This window comes from Oncorhynchus clarkii, chromosome 19, assembly GCF_045791955.1.
Source record: "Oncorhynchus clarkii lewisi isolate Uvic-CL-2024 chromosome 19, UVic_Ocla_1.0, whole genome shotgun sequence".
Lineage (NCBI taxonomy): Eukaryota > Metazoa > Chordata > Actinopteri > Salmoniformes > Salmonidae > Oncorhynchus > Oncorhynchus clarkii.
The window spans coordinates 61,902,474-61,926,274 of NC_092165.1; the positions used below are offsets into that span (position 1 = coordinate 61,902,474).

At 42.7% G+C, this 23,801-nt stretch overlaps 1 protein-coding gene across 5 annotated transcripts; it reads left to right on the forward strand.

The window, feature by feature from the left end:
- Position 1: 1 nt before the first annotated feature.
- On the forward strand, positions 2-19,197 carry LOC139375466 (RNA polymerase-associated protein RTF1 homolog). 5 transcript variants are annotated; one of them, XR_011627801.1, is made up of 18 exons: positions 16-208; positions 1,294-1,425; positions 1,678-1,837; positions 2,231-2,429; positions 4,101-4,239; positions 5,975-6,231; positions 6,535-6,712; positions 7,236-7,318; positions 7,871-7,958; positions 8,287-8,394; positions 9,418-9,495; positions 9,699-9,820; positions 10,174-10,231; positions 12,029-12,103; positions 12,375-12,597; positions 17,308-17,798; positions 18,102-18,347; positions 18,403-19,197. XR_011627801.1 is itself a non-coding variant. In XM_071117280.1 (16 exons), the coding sequence occupies exons 1-16, from the start codon at positions 125-127 to the stop codon at positions 17,412-17,414; spliced, it is 2,091 nt and encodes a 696-aa protein (XP_070973381.1). In that variant the 5' UTR covers positions 2-124; the 3' UTR covers positions 17,415-19,197. The 5 variants fall into 5 exon arrangements, 1 of the variants encoding a protein (XP_070973381.1); XR_011627802.1 differs by having other exon boundaries at positions 17,308-17,781; positions 17,908-18,157; positions 18,315-19,197; XR_011627800.1 differs by having other exon boundaries at positions 11-208; positions 17,308-18,341.
- Positions 19,198-23,801: the final 4,604 nt, after the last annotated feature.

Sequence of the window (23,801 nt, forward strand, 5' to 3'; positions counted from 1 at the left end):
TGATTTTCAGTTCCGCTTGTTCTCTAGTCGTTGCGACAATGTTCAGTTGTATATCGGCCCGTTGTGGAGGACTGCGGAGTTTTAGTTTCAACAGCCACCACAGACGAAACATAAAGCTTTAATCATGGTGAATGTAAAGAAACGGAAAGGTCGAGTCGTTATCGACTCTGACTCTGAAGACAGCGCCAGTGATGATAATTTAGATCAAGTAAGGAGGTTTCTATGTGGGGTTTTTTTCCGCTCTCGGTGTTGACAACCTAGGTAATGTTAGCTGTGCCTAGGAGTTTTGGAGGAAAACACCGCGCCATAGGCCTGACGTTTTATTGGCTTTATTCAATTCCAGTTTATAGTATCATGTGGCAACGACAATAATCTGTGATAATTTGCTAATCAAATAATACAGTGACCTACGGATTTATAACGCAATCTTTCTGCATGACCCGAAGGGGCGCAGCTGAAGTTAAATGTTGACACACAGTTAGCTAATGTTAGCTAACCAGCTAGCGTCCGATAGACTGTCCCGTTTCTGTACAGCCAGTGGTGTTGCTATAAAGACATGTCAATCGTAGATTTAGCATAGCCTTACATGTAGCAGTGAAGGTGGTAATTTGCTATCTTTGCTATTATACCTCCTGATAGTAATTTAGTTAGGTAGCTAGCAACAATTCGGCCTGTTGATTACATTTTGTTTTGGTAAACATACAGTTAAACGTTGACACAAGCTTCAACAGGGAGGTAGGTATATTACCCAATGATGGCTCATATATATTTTTTACACAGCACCATATTAAAATAAAATCATTTAAGTTTCTCACTGTAAAATAAGACCACATAATAAAAGCGAGTGACTGATAAACTATAGTACTACTATGCTTCCACACATGCAACAGCCTCTAAATATACTGTAACGGTTTAGTCAACAAAAATGTAACTTTTACCTGTTCTGCTGTCCTCTGAGCAGGCCATACAGAATTCATCCTGTATAAGTCAATCCATATTAACTATCGAAAATATATATATGTTGTACAGGATGTAAGCTCCTCCACTATTCTACCTGCCCATTGTCTTATCACTGTGAAAGACTTTTCAGACACAATCGCCCATGCTTTAAACTTACCCCTCTGTCTTGTGTATCCCACCCTGTGGCACCCAGGCGCTTCCGTCTCAATCCATATGAACTGTTAACAACACCTATTTTTATAAAATGGATGTCAGCTTCTCCACTTTGTCTGGTTGATATACTGTATCAGGAGTTCAGGCACTCACCTCTGTCTCTCACCCTGTGGCCCCCAGGAGCTTCTGTCTCTGGCCACCAAGAGGAAGAGGGTGGACTCGGATGACCAGCAGGATAACCAACAGGATGACCAGCCAGTCAGTAAGCCTGCAGCCTCATCAGACTCGGAGACATCAGACAGCGACGATGAGGTATGAATCTCCTCTCTATATCTATGTTGATCTCCTTAGGGCTGGTTTCCTGAACTAAGAAGCTCAACTGAGGATCTTTTTTTTTTGAAAAATGTTTTAGGCCCTGACTAGGCTTGACTTGGGTCCAGGAAACCAGCCCTTACACTAGGTGGCATGAAAGAGTCATGTTATTATCACTATATTTATACAGTCCTTGATGCTCCACGTGACATTGTGTTTACTGATTTTTCTGTGTATGTTGTTTTCACTTAGTGGACCGCCGGTGGTCCTAAAGTCAAGAAGAAAGTTAAGCCAGGGAAACCGACAACAACAGAGAAGAAGAAAGAGGCCGCGAAGAAGAAGGCACATAAAGCTGCATCGTCCGGTAGTTCTGGTGGAGACAGTTCAGCTGACAGTTCTGCCCCCGAGGAGGGTACGTTGTCCTGAGACCCCGGGCTCACCCCCCCCCCCCCTCCATCTTTCCTCTATACTTCTCATCCTCTCTCCTTGGCTCCTTCTAAAAACACATGGGAGAGGATGACCCGCGGGGAGAGACCTTGGATCTTCACATTCTATATACACTTGAGAAGGAGATGGGATGCAAGGAATCTTTGAAAGACTAATTGAGATAGACCTCAAGAGTTGTTGATTGCTGCCAGTGGTTTATTTTACCATTTAGATTTTTGCGTATCTACCAACTAATAATGCTAACTAACCCCATATAATGGTATTTTCCAGGTGATCGGAGACGCGGAATCACAGAAAGACACATTGAGATAAACATCTCTCTTGGGGTTTCTTATTATGTAATGGTCTCTTCCTCCAGGTGAGGTGTCTGACTCCGAGAGCAACAGCTCTGCCTCCAGCTCAGACTCCTCGTCGGAGGACGATGTCTTCAGGGACGACTACGGAGAGGACCTGATGGGAGACGAGGAGGACAGGGCTCGGCTGGAGCAGATGACGGAGAAGGAGAGGGAGCAGGAGCTCTTCAATAGGATAGAGAAGAGGGAGGTGCTCAAGAGGAGGTAAGACTACTTCAGGAAGTTGGAACTATAAGGGACAGTTTCTTGGATGCAAATTTTAGCCTAGTCCTGGACTAAGAAGCAAAATTTATCTTTTGAGTACAGAGCTTGAGAGTTGAGACTGTCGTCGGGGCAGGAGAGTTGAGACTGTCGTCGGGGCAGGAGAGTTGAGACTGAGATGGTGTGTGTGCTCAACAAAAATATAAAAACAACATTTTAAATGTTCATTTCTTTACCATAAGCCGCTGCCAATGTTGTCAGAGAATTGGCACATAATTGCATTTTATCAATGGCAATTAGAATGCACAGAGATACCTTGACTAAATCCTGAGGCCCATTGTTGTTATTCATTCACCACCATCGCCTTTAGGGATTCTCGAGTGGCGCAGCGGTCTAAGGCACCGCATCTCGGTGCCAGTGGCATCACTACAGACACCCTGGTTCGAATCCAGGCTCTATCACCAATGGAGCTGTAATTGGGAGTCCCTTAGGGCGGCGCACAATTGGTCCAGCGTCGCTCGGGTTTGGCCGGGGTAGGCCGTCATTGTAAATAAGAATAGATTCTTAACCGACTTGCCTAGTTAAATGAAATAAAAATATATATAATTTTACAAAACAGGGAAAATAAATATTTTTTTAAGTGATATGTATATCTTGATTTATTGCTCTGTATATCTTGATTTATTGCTATGTATATCTTGATTTATTCATTTATTGCTCTGTATATCTTGATTTATTCATTTATTGCTCTGTATATCTTGATTTATTGATTTATTGCTCTGTATATCTTGATTTATTGCTATGTATATCTTGATTTATTGCTCTGTATATCTTGATTTATTGATATGTATATCTTGATTTATTGCTATGTATATCTTGATTTATTGATTTATTGCTATGTATATCTTGATTTATTGATTTATTGCTCTGTATATCTTGATTTATTGATTTATTGCTCTGTATATCTTGATTTATTGATTTATTGCTCTGTATATCTTGATTTATTGATTTATTGCTCTGTATATCTTGATTTATTGCTCTGTATATCTTGATTTATTGCTATGTATATCTTGATTTATTGCTCTGTATATCTTGATTTATTGATTTATTGCTCTGTATATCTTGACGTATTGATATGTATATCTTGATGTATTGCTATGTATATCTTGATGTATTGATATGTATATCTTGATGTATTGATTTATTGCTCTGTATATCTTGACGTATTGCTCTGTATATCTTGATTTATTGATATGTATATCTTGATTTATTGATTTATTGCTCTGTATATCTTGATTTATTGCTATGTATATTTTGATTTATTGATTTATTGCTCTGTATATCTTGATTTATTGATTTATTGCTCTGTATATCTTGATTTATTGCTATGTATATCTTGATTTATTGCTCTGTATATCTTGATTTATTGCTCTGTATATCTTGACGTATTGATATGTATATCTTGATGTATTGCTATGTATATCTTGATGTATTGATTTATTGCTATGTATATCTTGATGTATTGATTTATTGCCATGTATATCTTGATGTATTGATTTATTGATATGTATATCTTGATTTATTGCTATGTATATCTTGATTTATTGATTTATTGCTATGTATATCTTGATGTATTGCTATTTATATCCCATAATCGAACATCTTCTGTATCAGATTTGAAATAAAAAAGAAACTGAAGACGGCGAAAAAGAAGGAGAAAGAGGAGAAGAAAAAGAAGGACGAGGAAGAACGGAAGAAGCGAGAGAGATCATCCGGTCATCATGAAGACCGGACTCATCAGGACCTGCAGGTGGTGAGTTTATCTTCTGAAAGCATTTCTAAAGACGCTTTGTGCAGGAGTACAACATATCGAGGTAGATATGTACATGGAGGCAGGGTAAAGTGACTAGACATCAGGATAGATAATAATAACGTGAGGTAGATATGTACATGAAGGCAGGGTAAAGTGACTAGACATCAGGATAGATAATAATAACGTGAGGTAGATATGTACATGAAGGCAGGGTAAAGTGACTAGGCATCAGGATAGATTATAATAAGGTATTTCAGGTAGATATGTACATGAAGGCAGGGTAAAGTGACTAGGCATCAGGATAGATTATAATAAGGTATTTGAGGTAGATATGTACATGAAGGCAGGGTAAAGTGACTAGACATCAGGATAGATAATAATAACGTGAGGTAGATATGTACATGAAGGCAGGGTAAAGTGACTAGGCATCAGGATAGATAATAATAAGGTATTTGAGGTAGATATGCACATGAAGGCAGGGTAAAGTGACTAGACATCAGGATAGATAATAAGGTATTAGAGGTAGATATGTAGATGAAGGCAGGGTAAAGTGACATCAGGATAGATAATAATAAGGTATTAGAGGTAGATATGTACATGAAGGCAGGGTAAAGTGACATCAGGATAGATTATAATAAGGTATTTGAGGTAGATATGTACATGAAGGCAGGGTAAAGTGACTAGACATCAGGATAGATGATGATAATAATAAGAGTAAAATAAAGAACATATTAGCAGCAGCACATGTGTGAAAGTATAGAGGATTTGGAAAGTATTCAGACCCCTTGACTTTTTTCACATTTTGTTACGTTACAGCCTTATTCTAAAATGGATTACATTGAGTGTCACTCAGCAATCTACACGCAATGCCCCATAATGACATCACAATGCCCCATAATGACATCACAATGCCCCATAATGACATCACAATGCCCCATAATGACATCACAATGCCCCATAATGACATCATAATGCCCCATAATGACCAAGCAAAAACAGTTTTTTAGAAATATGACATTTCCATAAGTATTCAGACCCTTTACTTAGTACTTTGTTGAAGCACCTTTGGCAGTGATTACAGTCTCAACTCTTCTTGAGTATGATGTTACAAGCTTGGCACACCTGTATTTGGGGAGTTCCTCACATTCTTCTCTACAGATCCTCTTACGCTCTGTCAGGTTGGATGGGGAGCATCGCTGCACAGCCACTCCTGCTTTGTCTTGGCTGTGTGCTTAAGGTCATTCGCCTGTTGGAAGGTGAACATTCACCCCCAGTCTGAGGTCCTGAGTGCTCTGGAGCAGGTTTTCAACAAGGATCTCTCTCTGTACTTTGCTCTGCTCTGTTCATCTTTCCCTCGATCCTGACTAGTCTCCCAGTCCCTGCCACTGAAAACCATCCCCCACAGCATGATGATGCTGAGCTAAATTTTAAGTCTCATAGCAAAGGGTCTGAATACTTATGTAAATAAGCAATTTCTGTTTGTTTTTTAAAATATATTTGCTAAAAGTTCTAAAAAAAACTGTTTCCGCTTTGCCATTATGGGGTATTGTGTGTAGATTGATGAGGGAGAAAAAATGATTTAATCCATTTTAGAATTAGGCTGTAATGTAACACAATGTGGAAAAAGTCATTTTAAATACTTTCCCAATGTGCTGTATATTTTTAAACAACACACCACATTGTGTTCCATAGTCCTTACAGGTACATTGTACATTGTGACTACATTCTCCTGTAGGTTATGTCCCACAACAAGGAGAGGAGAACTAAACGGGACGAGAAGCTGGATAAAAAGTCTCAGGCCATGGAGGAACTGAAAGCGGAGAGAGAGAAAAAGAAAACAAGGACAGCGGAGCTCCTGGCGAAACGGCAGCCCCTGAAGACCAGCGAGGTGTACTCTGACGACGAGGAGGAGGAAGAGGAGGAGGACGAAGACAAATCCTCAGTAAAGAGCGATCGCAGTTCACGCTCTTCATCTTATTCCGAAGACGAAGAGTGAGTATCTATCCATCAGCTGTGGGTTTATTTTTTTATTTATTTTATTAAAGTGTTCCTAGTAGTACTGGAGCTCAATGTTAAACACTGCAAATTAGTAGTTCCTTAATAGGTCTAAATTACTTTGTTGAATTTGGTCTTCAAGATTTAGTTGGTCTAAGAAATCCCATTTCAGTAACCTTGTAACTTAAAAAAATAGATATATATTTTTTGACTATTTGAAACCGTTCTGCTTGACCAACGATCAGTGAACAACGATCAGTGACCAGTGTTTCTATGTTTTCTGTCTCGGGATGTTTCCAGGAAAGAGGAGACGCCACCAAAGTCTCAGCCCGTGTCACTGCCAGACGAGCTGAACCGTGTCCGTCTGTCCCGACACAAACTGGAGCGTTGGTGCCACATGCCGTTCTTCCAGAAGACCGTCAGCGGCTGCTTCGTACGGATCGGCATCGGGAACAGTAGTAGCAAACCAGTTTACAGGGTAACAAGATGCATTTATTGGAGCTGTTTCCCCATGAGACAGATTAAAGTCCTACCCCACTCTCCTTTTTTCACCTCATTTATCACCTGATTTACTGAACTAAAGGCACATCTCAATAGGCGGTCCAGGTATCCACACGGCAATAGTTCTCTATTGCTCCTCTTTTGTTCCTCAGGCAAGATGGAGGCTGATGACATCAGAGGACACCGGCCTACTACTCCTTGAAGTTTGCACTTGTGTCAAAAAACAAAAATGGAAAAAAAAACTATTTTGGTCAAAACATATATTTTCCTTACCCTTATGTGTGTGTACATTACTGTGTTAATTCGTGGGATATTATTTACAACAGTAAAAGTTATTTAATTATTATTTTTAATATCTTGAGTGCATGTTTAAACCTGGTCCTAGACTGAACATCCTGCTCAATGTTGAATCTCCATGTCTGGGAAACTTATTCCGATTTAACTTTGATATTTTCAGTTCTGTTCAATAATGAGTATTTCTTGTAATTCCCTGTGATAAGGTGGCTGAAATAGTTGACGTGGTAGAGACGGCTAAAGTGTACCAGTTGGGAACGACCCGGACGAACAAAGGACTACAGTTACAGTACGACATCCTTCATTTAAAACTACTCGCCTCTCACCTGCTACTACCCTTGGCTTCTCTTCTTCCTGTTTCTCTCCACCTCCTCTTCCTGTTTCTCTCTCCTCTTACCTGCTACTACCCTCGGCTTCTCTTCTTCCTGTTTCTTTCCACCTTCTCTTCCTGTTTCTCTCCACCTCCTCTTCCTGTTTCTCTCTCCTCTTACCTGCTACTACCCTTGGCTTCTCTTCTTCCTGCTTCTCTCTCTCTCTCCTCTTCCTGTTTCTCTCTCCTCTTACCCGCTACTACCCTTGGCTTCTCTTCTTCCTGTTTCTCTCCACCTCTTCCTGTTTCTCTCCACCTTCTATTCTTGTTTCTCTCCACCTCCTCTTCCTGTTTCTCTCCACCTCCTCTTCCTGTTTCTCTCTCTCTCTCTCTCTCTCTCTCTCGCCTCTTCCTGTTTCTCTCCTCCTCCTCCTCTCTTTCTCTCCTCCTCCTCTCTTCCCGTTTCGCTATTTATGTCTCTTCGTCTGTGACGGTTTCTCTGTGCCCCGTCCCATAATCTCTCTCCTCTAGGCATGGTGGTGATACCCGAGTCTTCAGACTGGAGTTTGTGTCCAATCAGGAGTTCACAGAAAACGAGTTTATGAAGTGGAAGGAGGCGGTGAGTTGACTGGAAGGAGCATGCTGATTGGATGGTTGACTTGAGGAAGTGGGAAATTGAGATTTCTGGTTGGTTGGATGGTTGACTTGAGGAAGTACCAGAGGGAACATGCTGATTGTGGATAGAGGAGCATGGTTGCTTGAACTCCTCCTGGTAGACGTCTATTGTTACAAATCTTGCCAAGGGAATATCCAAAGTGACTGGGAAAGATGAATGTTGTGGATCTTGGATGGATGTCTCGTGGAGAAGCAGGGTTCTGTTATACCTGGTTACGTCGGCCCTGTCGGAGAGCAGAGTCTCTCTTGATGTTTTTCCTCTCTGCCTACAGATGATCATAGCCAGTATGCAGGTTCCTACTCTAGATGAGATCAATAAGAAGGAACAGGCCATCAAAGAGGCTTGTAACTACAAATTCAACGACAAAGACATCGAGGACGTAAGTATCTGTCCGTCTCAAATATCACCTCATTTCCCTATATTGCGCACTACTTTAGACCAGGGACCCTATTCCTTATGTAGTGCCCATAGACCTCTGGTTTAAAGTAGTGCACTATATAGGGAATAGGGCTCTGGTCTAAAGTAGTGCACTTTATAGGGAATAGGGCTCTGGTCTAAAGTAGTGCACTATATAGGGAATAGGGCTCTGGTCTAAAGTAGTGCACTATATAGGGAATAGGGCTCTGGTCTAAAGTAGTGCACTATATAGGGAATGGGGCTCTGGTCTAAAGTTGTGCACTATATAGGGCTCTGGTCTAAAGTTGTGCACTATATAGGGCTCTGGTCTAAAGTAGTGCACTATATAGGGCTCTGGTCTAAAGTAGTGCACTATATAGGGCTCTGGTCTAAAGTAGTGCACTATATAGGGCTCTGGTCTAAAGTAGTGCACTATATAGGGCTCTGGTCTAAAGTAGTGCACTATATAGGGCTCTGGTCTAAAGTAGTGCACTATATAGGGCTCTGGTCTAAAGTAGTGCACTATATAGGGCTCTGGTCTAAAGTAGTGTACTATATAGGGAATTGGGCTCTGGTCTAAAGTAGTGCACTTTATAGGGCTCTGGTCTAAAGTAGTGTACTATATAGGGAATAGGGCTCTGGTCTAAAGTAGTGCACTATATAGGGCTCTGGTCTAAAGTAGTGTACTATATAGGGAATAGGGCTCTGGTCTAAAGTAGTGCACTTTATAGGGCTCTGGTCTAAAGTAGTGCACTATATAGGGAATAGGGCTCTGGTCTAAAGTAGTGCACTATATAGGGCTCTGGTCTAAAGTAGTGCACTATATAGGGCTCTGGTCTAAAGTAGTGCACTATATAGGGCTCTGGTCTAAAGTAGTGCACTATATAGGGAATAGGGTGCCATTGGGGATGTAATGTTGGTCTTATTTCCCGGTCATACCTATTCTGTGCCATATTAATGATGTTCATTACAGTGTTAAACTTTGACCTTGTTTGTTGATCCACAGATTGTTAAAGAGAAAGACAGATTCAGAAAGGCTCCTTCCAACTACGCCATGAAGAAAACATCACTACTCAAAGATAAGGTAGATAAATTAACATCTCCTGGGTGCGGTGTGTGTGCAGTGTGTGTGCGTACACTCTGTTGATTCCATAGAGTTGTATTTTCTGATTCCATTTATTGTTCATGTGGTGTCCACCTTGAACCTGCAGGTCAGCATTTAATTGTCTTGCGTACCATGTGTATCCTGTTGCATGACAAATGAACTTGACTTGTGTCTTCCTCCAGGCCATGGCTGAGGAGAGTGGAGAAGGAGACCGAGCCAAAGAGATCCAGGACCAGCTGAATGAGTTGGAGGAGAGGGCCGAGCATCTGGACAGACAGAGGACCAAAAACATCTCTGCCATCAGGTAAACACAATAATCATATTATATTTTTTTATAATAATGAACTTCATTTGTTTAGCGTCTTCGATTTTAAAACGGTTCGTACAACGACCTGAGTAGAAGTGCATCGCTTGTGAAACGGAGCTGTTGGGGGGGGGGGGGGGGTACATGCATAGCAATGTTTGTATAGTAAGATCCAATGAAACACGCATGAGGTAAACCTCACTTTTACAATGTTTTTTTTAAAGTGAAGAAACATTGAATTAAACGTCACGTAACAAAGTGGAGAAAGTCGAGGGGTTTGAATACTTTCCGAATAACCCCCATCTGTTTTCTCCGAATGTATCTAAACCTCTCTGTCCATCTGTCTCCTCCAGCTACATCAACCAGAGGAATCGTAGCTGGAACATCGTGGAGTCTGAGAAGGCTCTAGTCGTAAGTATCCCAGCCTCCATCTGAACTAAATGTCATCGCAGCGCAATTATTTATTTATTTTTTGAATTTTACCCCTTTTTCTCACCAATTTCGTGGTATCCAATTGTTGTAGTAGCTACTAGCTACTATCTTGTCTCATTGCTAAAACTCCCGTACGGGCTCGGGAGAGACGAAGGCTGAATGTCATGCGTCCTCCGATACACAACCCAACCAGCCGTACTGCTTCTTAACACAGCGCGCATCCAACCCGGTGCCAGCCACACCAATGTGTCGGAGGCTACACCGTGCACCTGGCAACCTTGGCTAGCGCGCACTGCGCCCGGCCCGCCACGGGAGTCGCTGGTGCGCGATGAGACAAGGAGATCCCTACCGACCAATCCTTCCCTAACCCGGACGACGCTAGGCCAATTGTGCGTCGCCCTACGGCCCTCCCGGTCGCGGCCGGTTACGACAGAGCCTGGGCGCGACCCCAGGCTCTGCAGTACGCAATTATGTTTTTAATCCGTTAGTTTTGGTTTTGTTATAAATACACACTGAACAAAAAATATAAACGCAACATGCAACAATTTCAAAGATTTTACTGAGTTACAGATCATATGAGGAAATACGTCAATTAAAATAAATAAATTAGGCCCTAATCTATGGATTTCACATGACTGGGAATACAGATGTCCATCTGTTGGTCACAGATACCTTAAACACAAGTAGGGGTGTGGATCAGAAAACCAGTCAGTATCTGGTGTGACCATTTACCTCATGCAGTGTGACACATCTCCTTCACACAGAGTTGATCAGGCTGTTGATTGTGGTCTGTGGAATGTTGTCCCACTCCTCTTCAATGGCTGTGAGAAGTTCCTGGATATTGGCGGGAACTGGAACACGCTGTCGTACACGTCGATCCAGAGCATCCCAAACATGCTCAATGGGTGACATGTCTGGTGAGTATGCAGGCCATGGAAGAACTGGGACATGTTCAGATTCCAGGAATTGTGTACAGATCCTTGCAACATGGGGCCGTGCATTATCATGCTGAAACATGAGGTGATGGCGGCGAATGAATGGCACGACATCTGGATCTCGTCACGGTATCTCTCTGCATTCAAATTGCCATCGATAAAATGCAATTGTGTTCGTTGTCCGTAGATTATGCCTGCCCCATACCATAACCCCACCGCCACCATGGTGCACTCTGTTTACAACGTTGACATCAGCAAACCGCTCGCCCACAAGATGCAATACACACTGTTGTGAGGCTGGTTGGACGTACTGCTCAATTCTCTTAAATGACGTTGGAGGCGGCTTATGGTAGAGAAATGAACATTCAATGATCTGGCAACAGCTGTGGTGGACATTCCTGCAGTCAGCGTGCCAATTGCACACTCCCTCAAAACTTGAGACATCTGTGGCATTGTGTTTTGTGACATAACTGCACATTTTAGAGAGGGGCATTTTATTGTCCCCTGCCCAAGGTGCTCCTGTGTAACGATCATGCTGTTTAATCAGCTTCTTGATTATGCCACACCTGTCAGGTGGATGGATTATCTTGACAAAGGAGAAATGCTCACCAACAGGGATGTGAACACATTTGTGCACAGAATTTGAGAGAAATAAGCTTTGTGTGCGAATATGGAGCATTTCTGGGATCTTTTATTTCCGCTCATGGGACCAACACTTTACATGTTGAGTTTATATTTTTATTCAGTGTACATTTATATTCTATTGCTTATTACGACTCATTGTTACGTTACATTTTTAATTATTATTATGACTATATTATATATACTATTTCTCTTTCAGGCTGAAGGACAGAATGCCAAGTTGCAGATGGACCCGTTTACTAGACGGCAGTGCAAACCGACCATGGTGTCTAACGTAAGTCTCTTCCTGTCTCTCGCTCTCTGTCTCTCGCTCTCTGTCTCTCGCTCTCTGTCTCTCGCTCTCTGTCTCTCGCTCTCTGTCTCTCGCTCTCTGTCTCTCGCTCGTCTCTGTCTCTCTCTCTGTCTCTCGCTCGTCTCTGTCTCTCTCTCTGTCTCTCGCTCGTCTCTGTCTCTCTCTCTGTCTAACGTAAGTCTCTATTTGGGATGCAGCCATGCTGTATAATATTCAGATGAACTTGTGTGTCTGTCTGTTTGTGTTTTGGCAGGCCAGAGACCCTTCAGTCCATGCAGCTATCCTCCAACACCTCAATGAGAAGTACGGAGAAGGGTCAGGCAAAGAGATGGACTTGGAGTTTGAGATGGGCAGGGGAGCAGGACAGGCTGCTCTCAAAGTCATCGACCCTACTAAGAACACCAGCGACCTATCAGAGGACCTCTTTAAAGTCCACGACTTTGACGTCAAGATTGACCTACAGGTTCCCAACGCAGGTGAAGTTCATATGTAACGCGCATAAAGTGGTGGGTTCACGGGTCGAACCCCCGTCTCCAGGGGGATTGTTCAATTTGTGATGTGGGGTCGGTAGTGGTGCTGCTAGACCATGTATATAGTATACTACAAAGCAGCATCAGTGCATTAGGAATGTAAAAATTCACCGATTACGCGTCAGTCCCCGTGGTCACAGTGGCTTCCGTCATTGTTAAATGGAAGAAGTTTGGAACCACCAAGACTCTTCCAAGAGCTGGCCATCTGGCCAAACTGAGCAATCAGGGGAAAAGAGCCTTGGTCAGGGAAGTGACCAAGAACCCGATGGTCACTCTGACAGAGCTCCAGTGTCTGGAAGGAGATGGTTGTCCTTCAGGAAGGTTCTCCCATCTCTGCAGCTCTCCACCAATCAGACCTTCATGGTAGATTGGCCAGACGTGCCTTTCACTGAGAAGTGGCCTCCATGACAGCCTGCTTGGAGTTTGCCAAAAAGCACCTAAAGAACTCTCAGACCATGAGAAACAAGATTCTCTGATCTGATGAAACCAGTGAACACATGGTGGTGGCAGCATCATGCTGTGGGGATGTTTTTCAGCGGCAGGGACTGGGAGATGAGTCAAGATTGAAGAAAAGATGAAAGTGCAGAGAGATCCTTGATGAAAGCTTGCTCAGTACCTCAGACTGGGGCGAAGGTTCACTTTCCAACAGGAGAACGACACAAAGCACATAGCCAAGACAACTTCAGTCTCAATGTCCTTGAGTGGCCCAGCCAGAGCCCAGACTTGAACCCAATTAAACATCTCTGGAGAGACCTGAAAATAATTGTGCAGCGACACTCCCCATCCAACCTGACAGAGCTAGAGAGGATCTGCAGAGAAGAAGGAAGGGAGAAACTCCCCAAATACAGGTGTGCCAAGCTTGTAGCGTCAAACCCAAGAAGACTCAAGGCTGTAATCGCTGCCAAAGGTGCTTCAACAAAGTACTGAGTAAAGGGTCTGAATACTTATGTAAATAAGGTATTTCTGTTTTTTTATTTTTAATAAATGTGCATACATTTCTGAAAACCTGTTTTCACTTTGTTATTATGATGTATTGTGATGTCACAATGGGGTATTGTGCCGTCATTATGATGTATTGTGACGTCACAATGGGGTATTGTGTTTAGATTGATTAGGGAATCCTGGAGTCACCTCTTCACTGTTGACGTTCAGACGGGTGTTTTTAGGGGTACTATTTAATGAAGCTGCCAGTTGAGGACTTGTGAGGCATCTGTTTTTTCTAATGTACTTGCCCTCTTGCTCAGTTGTGCACCGGGGCCTCCCCACTTCTCTTTCTATTCTGGTTAGTGCCAGTTTGTGCTGTTCTGTGAAGGGAGTGGTACACAGCTTTGTACGTGATCTTCAGATTCTTGGCAATTTTTCGCATGGAATAGCCTTCATTTCTCAGAACAAGAATAGACTGACGAGTTTCAGAAGAAAGTACTTTGTTTCTGGCCATTTTGAGCTTGTAATCGAACCCACAAATGCTGATGCTCCAGATACTCAACTAGTCTAAAGAAGGACAGTTTTATTGCTTCTTTAATTAGCACAACAGTTTTCAGCTTTCAGCTGTGCTAACATAATTGCAAAAGGGTTTTCTAATGATCAATTAGCCTTTTTTTAAATGATAAACTTGGATTAGCTAACACAACGTGCCATTGGAACACAGGAGTGATGGTTGCTGATAATGGGCCTCTGTACGCCTATGTAGATATTCCATTACAAATCTTCCATTTCCAGCTACAATAGTCATTTACAACATTAACAATGTCCACACTGTATTTCTGATCAATTTGATGTTATTTTAATGGACCAAAAATTTGCTTTTTTTTTCTCTCCAAAAACAAGTAAATTTCTAAATGACCCCAAACTTTTGAACGGTATATAGTGTATATATTTAATGTCATTTAGCAGACGCTCTTATCCAGAGAGACAATAGTGAGTACATTTTCATACTTTAAAAAAAAAAATGTATATACTGGTCCCCCGTGGGAATCGAACCCACAACCCTGCCGATGAAAGCACTATTGTCTACCAACTCAGTTGTGACTTGTTAAGTATCGTTTTTACTCCTGAACTTATTTAGGCGTGCCATAACAGAGGTTGAATACTCAAGACATTTCAGTGTTTTTTTTTTATTTATTTAAATGTTTAAAATTAATTTAATGAAAACCTAATTCCACTTTGACATTATGGGGTATATAGATCAGTGACCACAGCTCAGACACACAGCTCAGAGAGGCTCTGCTCATGATCATCATCAGCAGCAGATTTGAATGGAAATTAGAAGATGTGTTTGTGCAACAAATGTTAGTGCATCTTATTGAACATTTGTGGGCAGAACTGAAAAAGCACGAGCAAGGAGGCCTACAAACCTGACTCAGTTACACCAGCTCTGTCAGGAGGAATGGGACAAAATTCACCCAATTTATTGTGGGAAGCTTGTGGAAGGCTACCCCAAATGTTTGACCCAAGTTAAACAATTTAAAGGCAATGCTACCAAATACTAATTGAATTTAAAGGCAATGCTACCAAATACTAATTGACCCACTGGGAATGTGATGAAATAAATAAAAGCTTAAATAAATAATTCTCTACTATTATTCTGACATTTCACATTCTTAAACTAAAGTGATGATCCTTACTGACCGAAGACAGGGAATTTTTACTAGGATTAAATGTCAGGAATTGTGAAACTGAGTTTAAATGTCTTTGGCTAAAGTGTACAGGCGTTGCCAAAAGTTTTGAATGACACAAATATGAATTTTCACAAAGTCTGTTGCCTCAGTTTGTATGATGGCAATTTGCATGTACTCCGGAATGTTATGAAGAGTGATCAGATGAATTGCAATTAATTGCAAAGTCCCTCTTTGCCATGCAAATGAACTGAATCCCCCAAAAAACATTTCCACTGCATTTCAGCCCTGCCACAAAAGGACCAGCTGACATATCAGTGATTCTCTTGTTAACACAGCTAAGTGTTGACGAGGACAAGGCTGGAGATCACTCTGTCATGCTGATTGAGTTTGAATAACAGACTGGAAGCTTCAAAAGGATGGTGGTGCTTGGAATCATTGTTCTTCCCCTGTCAACCATTGTTACCTGCAAGGAAACACGTGCAGTCATCATTGCTTTGCACAAAAAGGGCTTCACAGGCATGGATGCCAGTAAGATTGCAGCTAAATCAACCATTTATCGGATCATCAGGAACTTCAAGGAGAGCGGTTCAATTGTTGTGCATAAGGGTTCAGGGCGCCTAAGAAAGTCCAGCAAGCGCCAGGACCGTCTCCTAAAGTTGATTCAGCTGCGGAATCGGGGCACCACCAGTACAGAGCTTGCTCAGGAATGGCAGCAGGCAGGTGTGAGTGCATCTGCACGCACAGTGAGGCGAAGACTTTTGGAGAATTGCCTGGTGTCAAGAAGGGCAGCAAAGAAGCCACTTCTCTCCAGGAAAAACATCAGGGACAGACTGATATTCTGCAAAAGGTACAGGGATTGGACTGCTGAGGACTGGGGTAAAGTCGTTTTCTCTGAATCCCCTTTCCGATTGTTTGGGGCATCCGGAAAAAAGCTTATCCGGAGAAGACGAGGTGATCGCTACCTGTTATGGCAACAGTAAAGCATCCTGAGACCATTCATGTGTGGGGTTGCTTCTCAGCCAAGGGAGTGGGCTCACTCACAATTTTGCAAAAGAACACAGCCATGAATAAAGAATGGTACCAACACCACCTCCGAGAGCAACTTCTCCCAACCACCCAGGAACAGTTTGGTGACAAACAATGCCTTTTCCAGCATGATGGAGCACCTTGCCATAAGGCAAAAGTGATAACTAAGTGTCTCGGGGAACAAAACATTGATATTTTGGGTCCATGGCCAGGGAACTCCCCAGACCTTAATTTATTGAGAATTTGTGGTCAATCCTCAAGAGGCGGGTGGGCAAACAAAAACCCACCAATTCTGACAGACTCCAAGCATTGATTATGCAAGAATGGGCTGCCGTCAGTCAGGATGTGGCCCAGAAGTTAATTGACACTTACGAAATGCTTGTAATTATACTTCAGTAACATCTGACAAAAAATATCTAAAGACAACTTGAAGCAGCAAACTTTGTGGAAATTAATATTTGTGTCATTCTCAACTTTTGGCCATGACTGTATGTAAAACTTCCGACTACGACTGTATAAAGATATTTATCTAATCATTTGAAACTAAACGTATGGTTCCTGTATTGTATCGGAGCCCCATGTATAAAGATATTTATCAAATCGTCTTGAAATGGAAAGATTATCATCATTAGTTAGCCAGCTAACTTCGATAAATCAGAATTAACAGATTTTTGTATTTATTTATTTATCTTTCAATAAGAAAGCTAGTTTGTTTAAGTCCATTAGGCCAATGCCAATTTCAAGCTTGTCTTTCTAAAAAAAATCTCAAGTTATTTCAGAGTATTTAGGCAGGGGAGCAGTCTTGATCCTGCGTTCTAGTATGCCTCTCCATCGTGACGTTTTCCCGAGGTACAGATCTGGGATCAGCTCCCCCAAATCCCAACGTTAACCATAGTGACGGGGGGGGGGGGGAAGCTACACTGATTCAAGGTCAGCGTCTAAGGGACAACTTCACCCTGAGCTGTAACAACAGGATGTGTCATAGTAATGCTGTTCCTCCGGTGTGTTTCAGAAGCCAAGTCTCTGTCAGTGAGCGCCAACACCCTGGCAGTGAAGGACGGTGCTCCACGTAGGTCTCTCAACCTGGAGGACTACAAGAAGAGGAGGGGCTTGATCTAAAGAACTACAGGAAGAGGAAGGGCTTGGTCTAATGAACTACAGGAAGAGGAGGGGCCGTGGTCTAATGAACTACAGGAAGAGGAGGGGGCTTGGTCTAATGATCTAATAGCCTAACCCCTCAGTCAGTCAGAACCACCTGCATGTGTTGGTTGGCCATTCTACCTGTATGTTTGTGTGTGAGATGTGAGGTGTGAGAGATGTGAGGTGTGTGAGAGATGAGAGATGTGTGTGAGATGTGAGGTGTGTGTGTGTGTGTGTGTGTGAGAGATGTGAGGTAGTTGTGTGTGAGATATGTGAGGTGTGTGTGTGTGTGAAAGATGTGAGATGTGAGGTAAGTGTGTGTTTGAGTAGTGTGTGTGAGAGGGATGTGAGGTAAGTGTGTGTGTGAGAGAGAGGTAAGTGTGTGTGTGAGAGAGAGGTAAGTGTGTGTGTGAGAGAGAGGTAAGTGTGTGTGTGTGAGAGAGAGGTAAGTGTGTGTGTGTGTGTGAGAGAGGTAAGTGTGTGTGTGTGAGAGAGGTAAGTGTGTGTGTGTGAGAGAGGTAAGTGTATGTGTGTGTGAGGTGTGTGTGTGAAAGATGTGAGGTAAGTGTGTGTTCGAGTAGTGTGTGAGAGGGATGTGAGGTAAGTGTGTGAGAGAGGTAAGTGTGTGTGTGTGAGAGGGGTAAGTGTGTGTGTGAAAGATGTGAGGTAAGTGTGTGTGAGAGAGGTAAGTGTGTGTGTGTGAGAGAGGTAAGTGTGTGTGTGTGAGAGAGGTAAGTGTGTGTGTGTGTGTGAGAGAGGTAAGTGTGTGTGTGTGTGTGTGAGAGAGGTAAGTGTGTGTGTGTGTGAGAGAGGTAAGTGTGTGTGTGTGTGAGAGAGGTAAGTGTGTGTGTGTGTGAGAGGTAAGTGTGTGTGAGAGAGGTAAGTGTGTGTGAGAGGGGTAAGTGTGTGTGTGTGTGTGTATGTGTGTGTGTGTGAGAGAGGTAAGTGTGTGTGTGAGAGATGTGAGGTGTGTGTGTGAGAGAGGTAAGTGTGTGTGTACACTAGAGACTGTCCATTTTAAAACCGATAGGAAATATTAAGAGAAGGCTACTTTTCTCTCTCTGAAGAAAGTTGTCCACCTTTTTAATTTTTATTTGCAAAGTCATACTTTGAATTGTTTTTCTTTTTTTTGTTATTTCTACGTTGTTTTTTTAAAATAAATAAATCTAACGTTGGTTCTCCCTCATACGGATCTGAAGTTCACTCCTTTTGGTGTCCGGGGCACATTGCTTGTGAAAGGACATTGTCTTGTAAGACTTGTTGAAATACTGAATCTGGTTTCCACATCAACAACAGACTGGATTTCTTTCGTACCTGATTTCAGGGCAGTTCCACCTGCACGGTTCACTAGAGGTGTGGAGGTGAAGTTGCCTCCTAAGACGCTGATCTTGGGTCAACCACTAACGGTTGAGGTTTGGATTGGGGGGGGGGAGGAGAAACTGATTCTAGATCTGTAGCTAGGGGGAAACTTCACCCCTTTTTTAGCCTCTTAGACTGCAGAGCAGTTATCTACTTACTGGACAGTACATGTCACTTTCCCCCCCAAGTCTACAAAAAGAAACCGATTAATCTATCTATTTACATGGATCTTTTCTTTTAATCTCTAGTTTTTTTTCCTGTTGCTTTTTGTTACCTCCCATTTTCAGAGCAGATTCTAAGTGTTATTGATTGTGTACTTAGTTCCTGTATTGATGTGACATGCCATGTGTATATGATAGTTTGGAGTGAGGCAGAATAAACAGGGGTTTTCGTACCGTTTGGTTTTCCGTTTTGTGTTTTGTCTCTCGCTCCCCCAATGAACTATAACCAACGAGTGAATGAGTGTGTCTCCAAAATCTTCCCTATTCCCTTATTTGTAACAGGGTTCCAATAGTGAAAAATGTAAAGATCTTTCAAGTTAATCACCTGACAAAAGTTCAACAAATATCTACCCTGTTGAGGAAAATAGCGGCACTCGGTTTGTTGTTTGGGGCGAAGTTTGTTGTTTTGGAAAATGTTGAAAGTCTATTGGAAAGTTTGACTACCAGCTAGTTAGCTTCTTTTTTGGGGGAGGAGTTTCGATCCCATGAAGCGGTTGGCATCAGTTGTTGGGACTGCTGACCAAGGCCGGGTCTGAGGAGCTGTGTTGTGTAGCACGGTCAGATGATGATGATGATGATGATAATAATAATCACAGTGGTTGTCGAGGGTACAACAGGTACCAACACCTCAAGAATAAATGTCAGTTGGCTTTTCGTAGCCCATCATTCAGAGTTAGAGACAGCAGGTGTGGTAGAGAGAGTCCAAAACAGCAGGTCCTGGACAAGGTCCAGTGAACACGTCCAGTGACAAGGTACCGGGCAGAACAGTTGAAACTGGAGCAGCAGCACGACCAGGTGGACTGGGGACAGCAACGAGTCATTAGGCCAGGTAGTCCTGAGGCATGGTCCTAGGGCTTAGGTCCTCCGAGAGAATTAGAGAGAGCATACTTAAATTCACACAAGACACCGGTTAAGACAGGAGAAATACTCCAGATATAACAGACTGACCCTAGCCCCCCGACGCATAAACTACTGCAGCATAAATACTGGAGGCTGAGACAGGAGGGGTCAGGAGACACTGTGGCCCCATCCGATGATACCCCCGGACAGGATATAACCCCAACCACTTTGCCAAGGCACAGCCCCCACACCACTAGAGGGATATCTTCAACCACCAACCTACTACCCTGAGACAAGGCTGAGTATAGCCCAGGAAGACCTCCCCCACGGCACGAACCCGAGGGGGCGCCAACTCAATCATAGGACCTACTGAATAAATGAGTCTTAAAGACTTAAAGGCTGAGTTTGCGTCTTTTACATGGGTAGACAGACCATTCCATAAAAATGGAGCTCTATAGGAGAAAGCCCTGCCTTCAGCTGTTTGCTTAGAAATTCTAGGGACGGTAAGGTGGCCTGCGTCTTGTGACCGTAGCGTACGTGTAGGTATGTACGGCAGGACCAAATCAGAGAGATAGGTAGGCGCAAGCCCATGTAATGCTTTGAAGGTTAGCAGTAAAACCTTGAAATCAGCCCTTGCCTTGACAGGAAGCCAGTTTAGGGAGGCTAGCACTGGAGTAATATGATCAAATGTTTTGGTTCTATTCAGGATTCTAGCAGCCGTATTTAGCACTAACTGAAGTTTTAGTGCTTTATCCGGGTAGACGGAAAGTAGAGCATTGCAGTAGTCTAACCTAGAAGTGACAAAAGCATGGATACATTTTTCTGCATCATTTTTTGGACAGAAAGTTTCAGATTTTTGCAATGTTACGTAGATGGAAAAAAGCTGTCCTTGAAATGGTCTTGATATGTTCTTCAAAAGAGAGATCAGGGTCCAGAGTAACGCCGAGGTCCTTCACAGTTTTATTTGAGACGACTGTACAACCATTAAGATTAATTGTCAGATTCAACAGAAGATCTCTTTTGTTTCTTGGGACCTAGAACAAGCATCTCTGTTTTGTCCGAGTTTGAAAGTAGAACGTTTGCAGCCATCCACTTCCTTATGTCTGAAACACATGCTTCTAGCGAGGGCAATTTGGGGGCTTCACCATGTTTCATTGAAATGTACAGCTGTGTGTCATCCGCATAGCAGTGAAAGTTAACATTATGTTTTCAAATAACATCCCCAAGAGGTAAAACCTTGAGGAACACAGTTGATTTGTCAGAGGACAAACCATCCACAGAGACAAACTGATATCTTTCCGACAGATAAGATCTAAACCAGGCCAGAACTTGTCCGTGTAGACCAATTTGCGTTTCAAATCTCTCCAAAAGAATGTGGTGATCGATGGTATCAAAAGCAGCACTAAGGTCTAGGAGCACGAGGACAGATGCAGAGCCTCGGTCTGACGCCATTAAAAGGTCATTTACCACCTTCACAAGTGCAGTCTCAGTGCTATGATGGGGTCTAAAACCAGACTGAAGCATTTCGTATACATTGTTTGTCTTCAGGAAGGCAGTGAGTTGCAGCGCAACAGTTTTTTCAAACATGTTTGAGAGGAATGGGAGATTCAATATAGGCCGATAGTTTTTTCTGGGTCAAGGTTTGGCTTTTTCAAGAGAGGTTTTATTAATGCCACTTTTAGTGAGTTTGGTACACATCCGGTGGATAGTGAGCCGTTTATTATGTTCAACACAGGAGGGCCAAGCACAGGGAGCAGCTCTTTCAGTAGTTTAGTTGGAATAGGGTCCAGTATGCAACTTGAAGGTTTAGAGGCCAAGACTATTTTCATCAATGTGTCAAGAGATATAGTATTAAAAAACTTGAGTGTCTCTCTTGATCCCAGGTCCTGACCGTGTTGTGCAGACTCAGGACAACTGAGTTTTGGAGAAATACGCAGATTTTAAGAGGAGTCCTTAATTTGCTTTCTAATGATCATGATCTTTTTGTCAAATAAGTTAATGCTGAAGTGAAAGTCATCCTCTCTTGGGGAATACTGCTTTTTAGTTATCTTTGAGACAGTATCAAAAATACATTTGGGATTGTTCTTATTCTCCTCAATTAAGTTGGAAAAATAGGATGATCGAGCAGCAGTGAGGGCTCTTCGATACTGCACGGTACTGTCTTTCCAAGCTAGTCGGAAGACTTCCAGTTTGGTGGAGCAGCAGTGAGGGCTCTTCGATACTGCACGGTACTGTCTTTCCAAGCTAGTCGGAAGACTTCCAGTTTGGTGGAGCGGCAGTGAGGGCTCTTCGATACTGCACGGTACTGTCTTTCCAAGCTAGTCGGAAGACTTCCAGTTTGGTGTGGCGCCATTTCCGTTCCACTTTTCTGGAAGCTTTCTTCAGAGCTCGGGTATTTTCTGTATATCAGGGAGCTAGTTTCTAATGACAAATGTTTTTTGCTTTTAGGGGTGCGACTGCATCTAGGGTATTACACAAGGTTACATTTAGATCCCCCGTCCTCAGATGGTTAACTGATTTTTGTACTCTGACGTCCTTGGGTAGGTGGAGGGAGTCTGGAAGAGCATCTAGGAATCTTTGGGTTGTCCGAGAATTTATAGCACAGTTTTTGATGATCCTTGGTTGGGGTCTGAGCAGATTATTTGTTGCGATTGCAAACATAATAAAATGGTGGTTCGATAGTCTGAGAAAAAACATTTAACATTTAACAAACATTTAACAAACATTTATTCCACAACATTTATTCCACGGGACAAAACTAGGTCCAGAGTATGACTGTGGGCAGTGACTGTGGCATGTTGGACAAAACCCACTGAGTCAATGATGGCTCCGAAAGCCTTTTGGAGTGGGTCTGTGGACTTTTCCATGTGAATATTAAAGTCACCAAAAATGTGAATATTATCTGCCATGACTACAAGGTCCGATAGGAATTCAGGGAACTCAGTGAGGAATGCTGTATACGGCCCAGGAGGCCTGTTAACAGTAGCTATAGAAGGTGATTGAGAGGCTGCATAGATTTCATGACGACTAGAAGCTCAAAAGATGAAAATGCAGTAATTTTTTGTTGTTGTAAATTTAAATTTGCTATCGTAAATGTTAGCAACATCTCCGTCTTTGCGGGATGCGCGAGGGATATGGGTACTAATATAACCAGGAGGAGAAGCCTCATTTAACACAGTAAATTCATCAGGCTTAAGCCATGTTTCAGTCAGGCCAATCACATCAATATTATGATCAGTGATTAGTTCATTGACTATAACTGCCTTGGAAGTGAGGGATCTAACATTAAGTAGCACTATTTTGAGATGTGAGATATCACAATCTCTTTCAATAACGGCAGGAATGGAGGAGGTCTTTATCCTAGTGAGATTGCTAAGGCGAACACTGACATGTTTAGTTTTGCTCAACCTAGATCAAGGCATAGACACGGTCTCAATGGGAATAGCTGAACTGACTACACTGACTGTGCCAGTGGCAGACTCCACTAAGCTGGCAGGGTGGCTATCTCATTGTGGAGCTAGAGCAGTTAGAGCCCTGTCTATGTTCGTGGATAAGATGAGAACACCTCTCCAGGCCAGGCTTGGTCCTGTTTGTGGGTGAGTCCCCGAAAGAGGGCCAATTATCTACAAATTCTATCTTTTGGGAGGGGCAGTAAACAGTTTTCAACCAGCGATTGAGTTGTCAGAGAGAGCTCATCTCTCCCCATAACTGGGAGGGGGCCAGAGACAATTACTCAATGCCTATACATCTTTCTAGCTGATTTACACTCTGAAGCTATGTTGCGCTTGGTGACCTCTGACTGTTTCATCCTAACGTCATTGGTGCCAACGTGGATAACAATATCTCTATACTCTCTACACTCGCCAGTTTTAGCTTTAGCCAGCACCATCTTCAGATTAGCCTTAACGTCGGTAGCCCTGCCCCCCGGTAAACAGTGTATGTATGG

Coding starts and splice junctions, on each gene's coding strand:
- LOC139375466 (XM_071117280.1), top strand. CDS start 125: ATGGTGAATGTAAAGAAACGGAAAGGTCGAGTCGTTATCGACTCTGAC. Junction 2,430..4,100: donor AGGGAGGTGCTCAAGAGGAG/GTAAGACTACTT, acceptor CTTCTGTATCAG/ATTTGAAATAAAAAAGAAAC. Junction 12,104..12,374: donor AACCGACCATGGTGTCTAAC/GTAAGTCTCTTC, acceptor GTGTTTTGGCAG/GCCAGAGACCCTTCAGTCCA.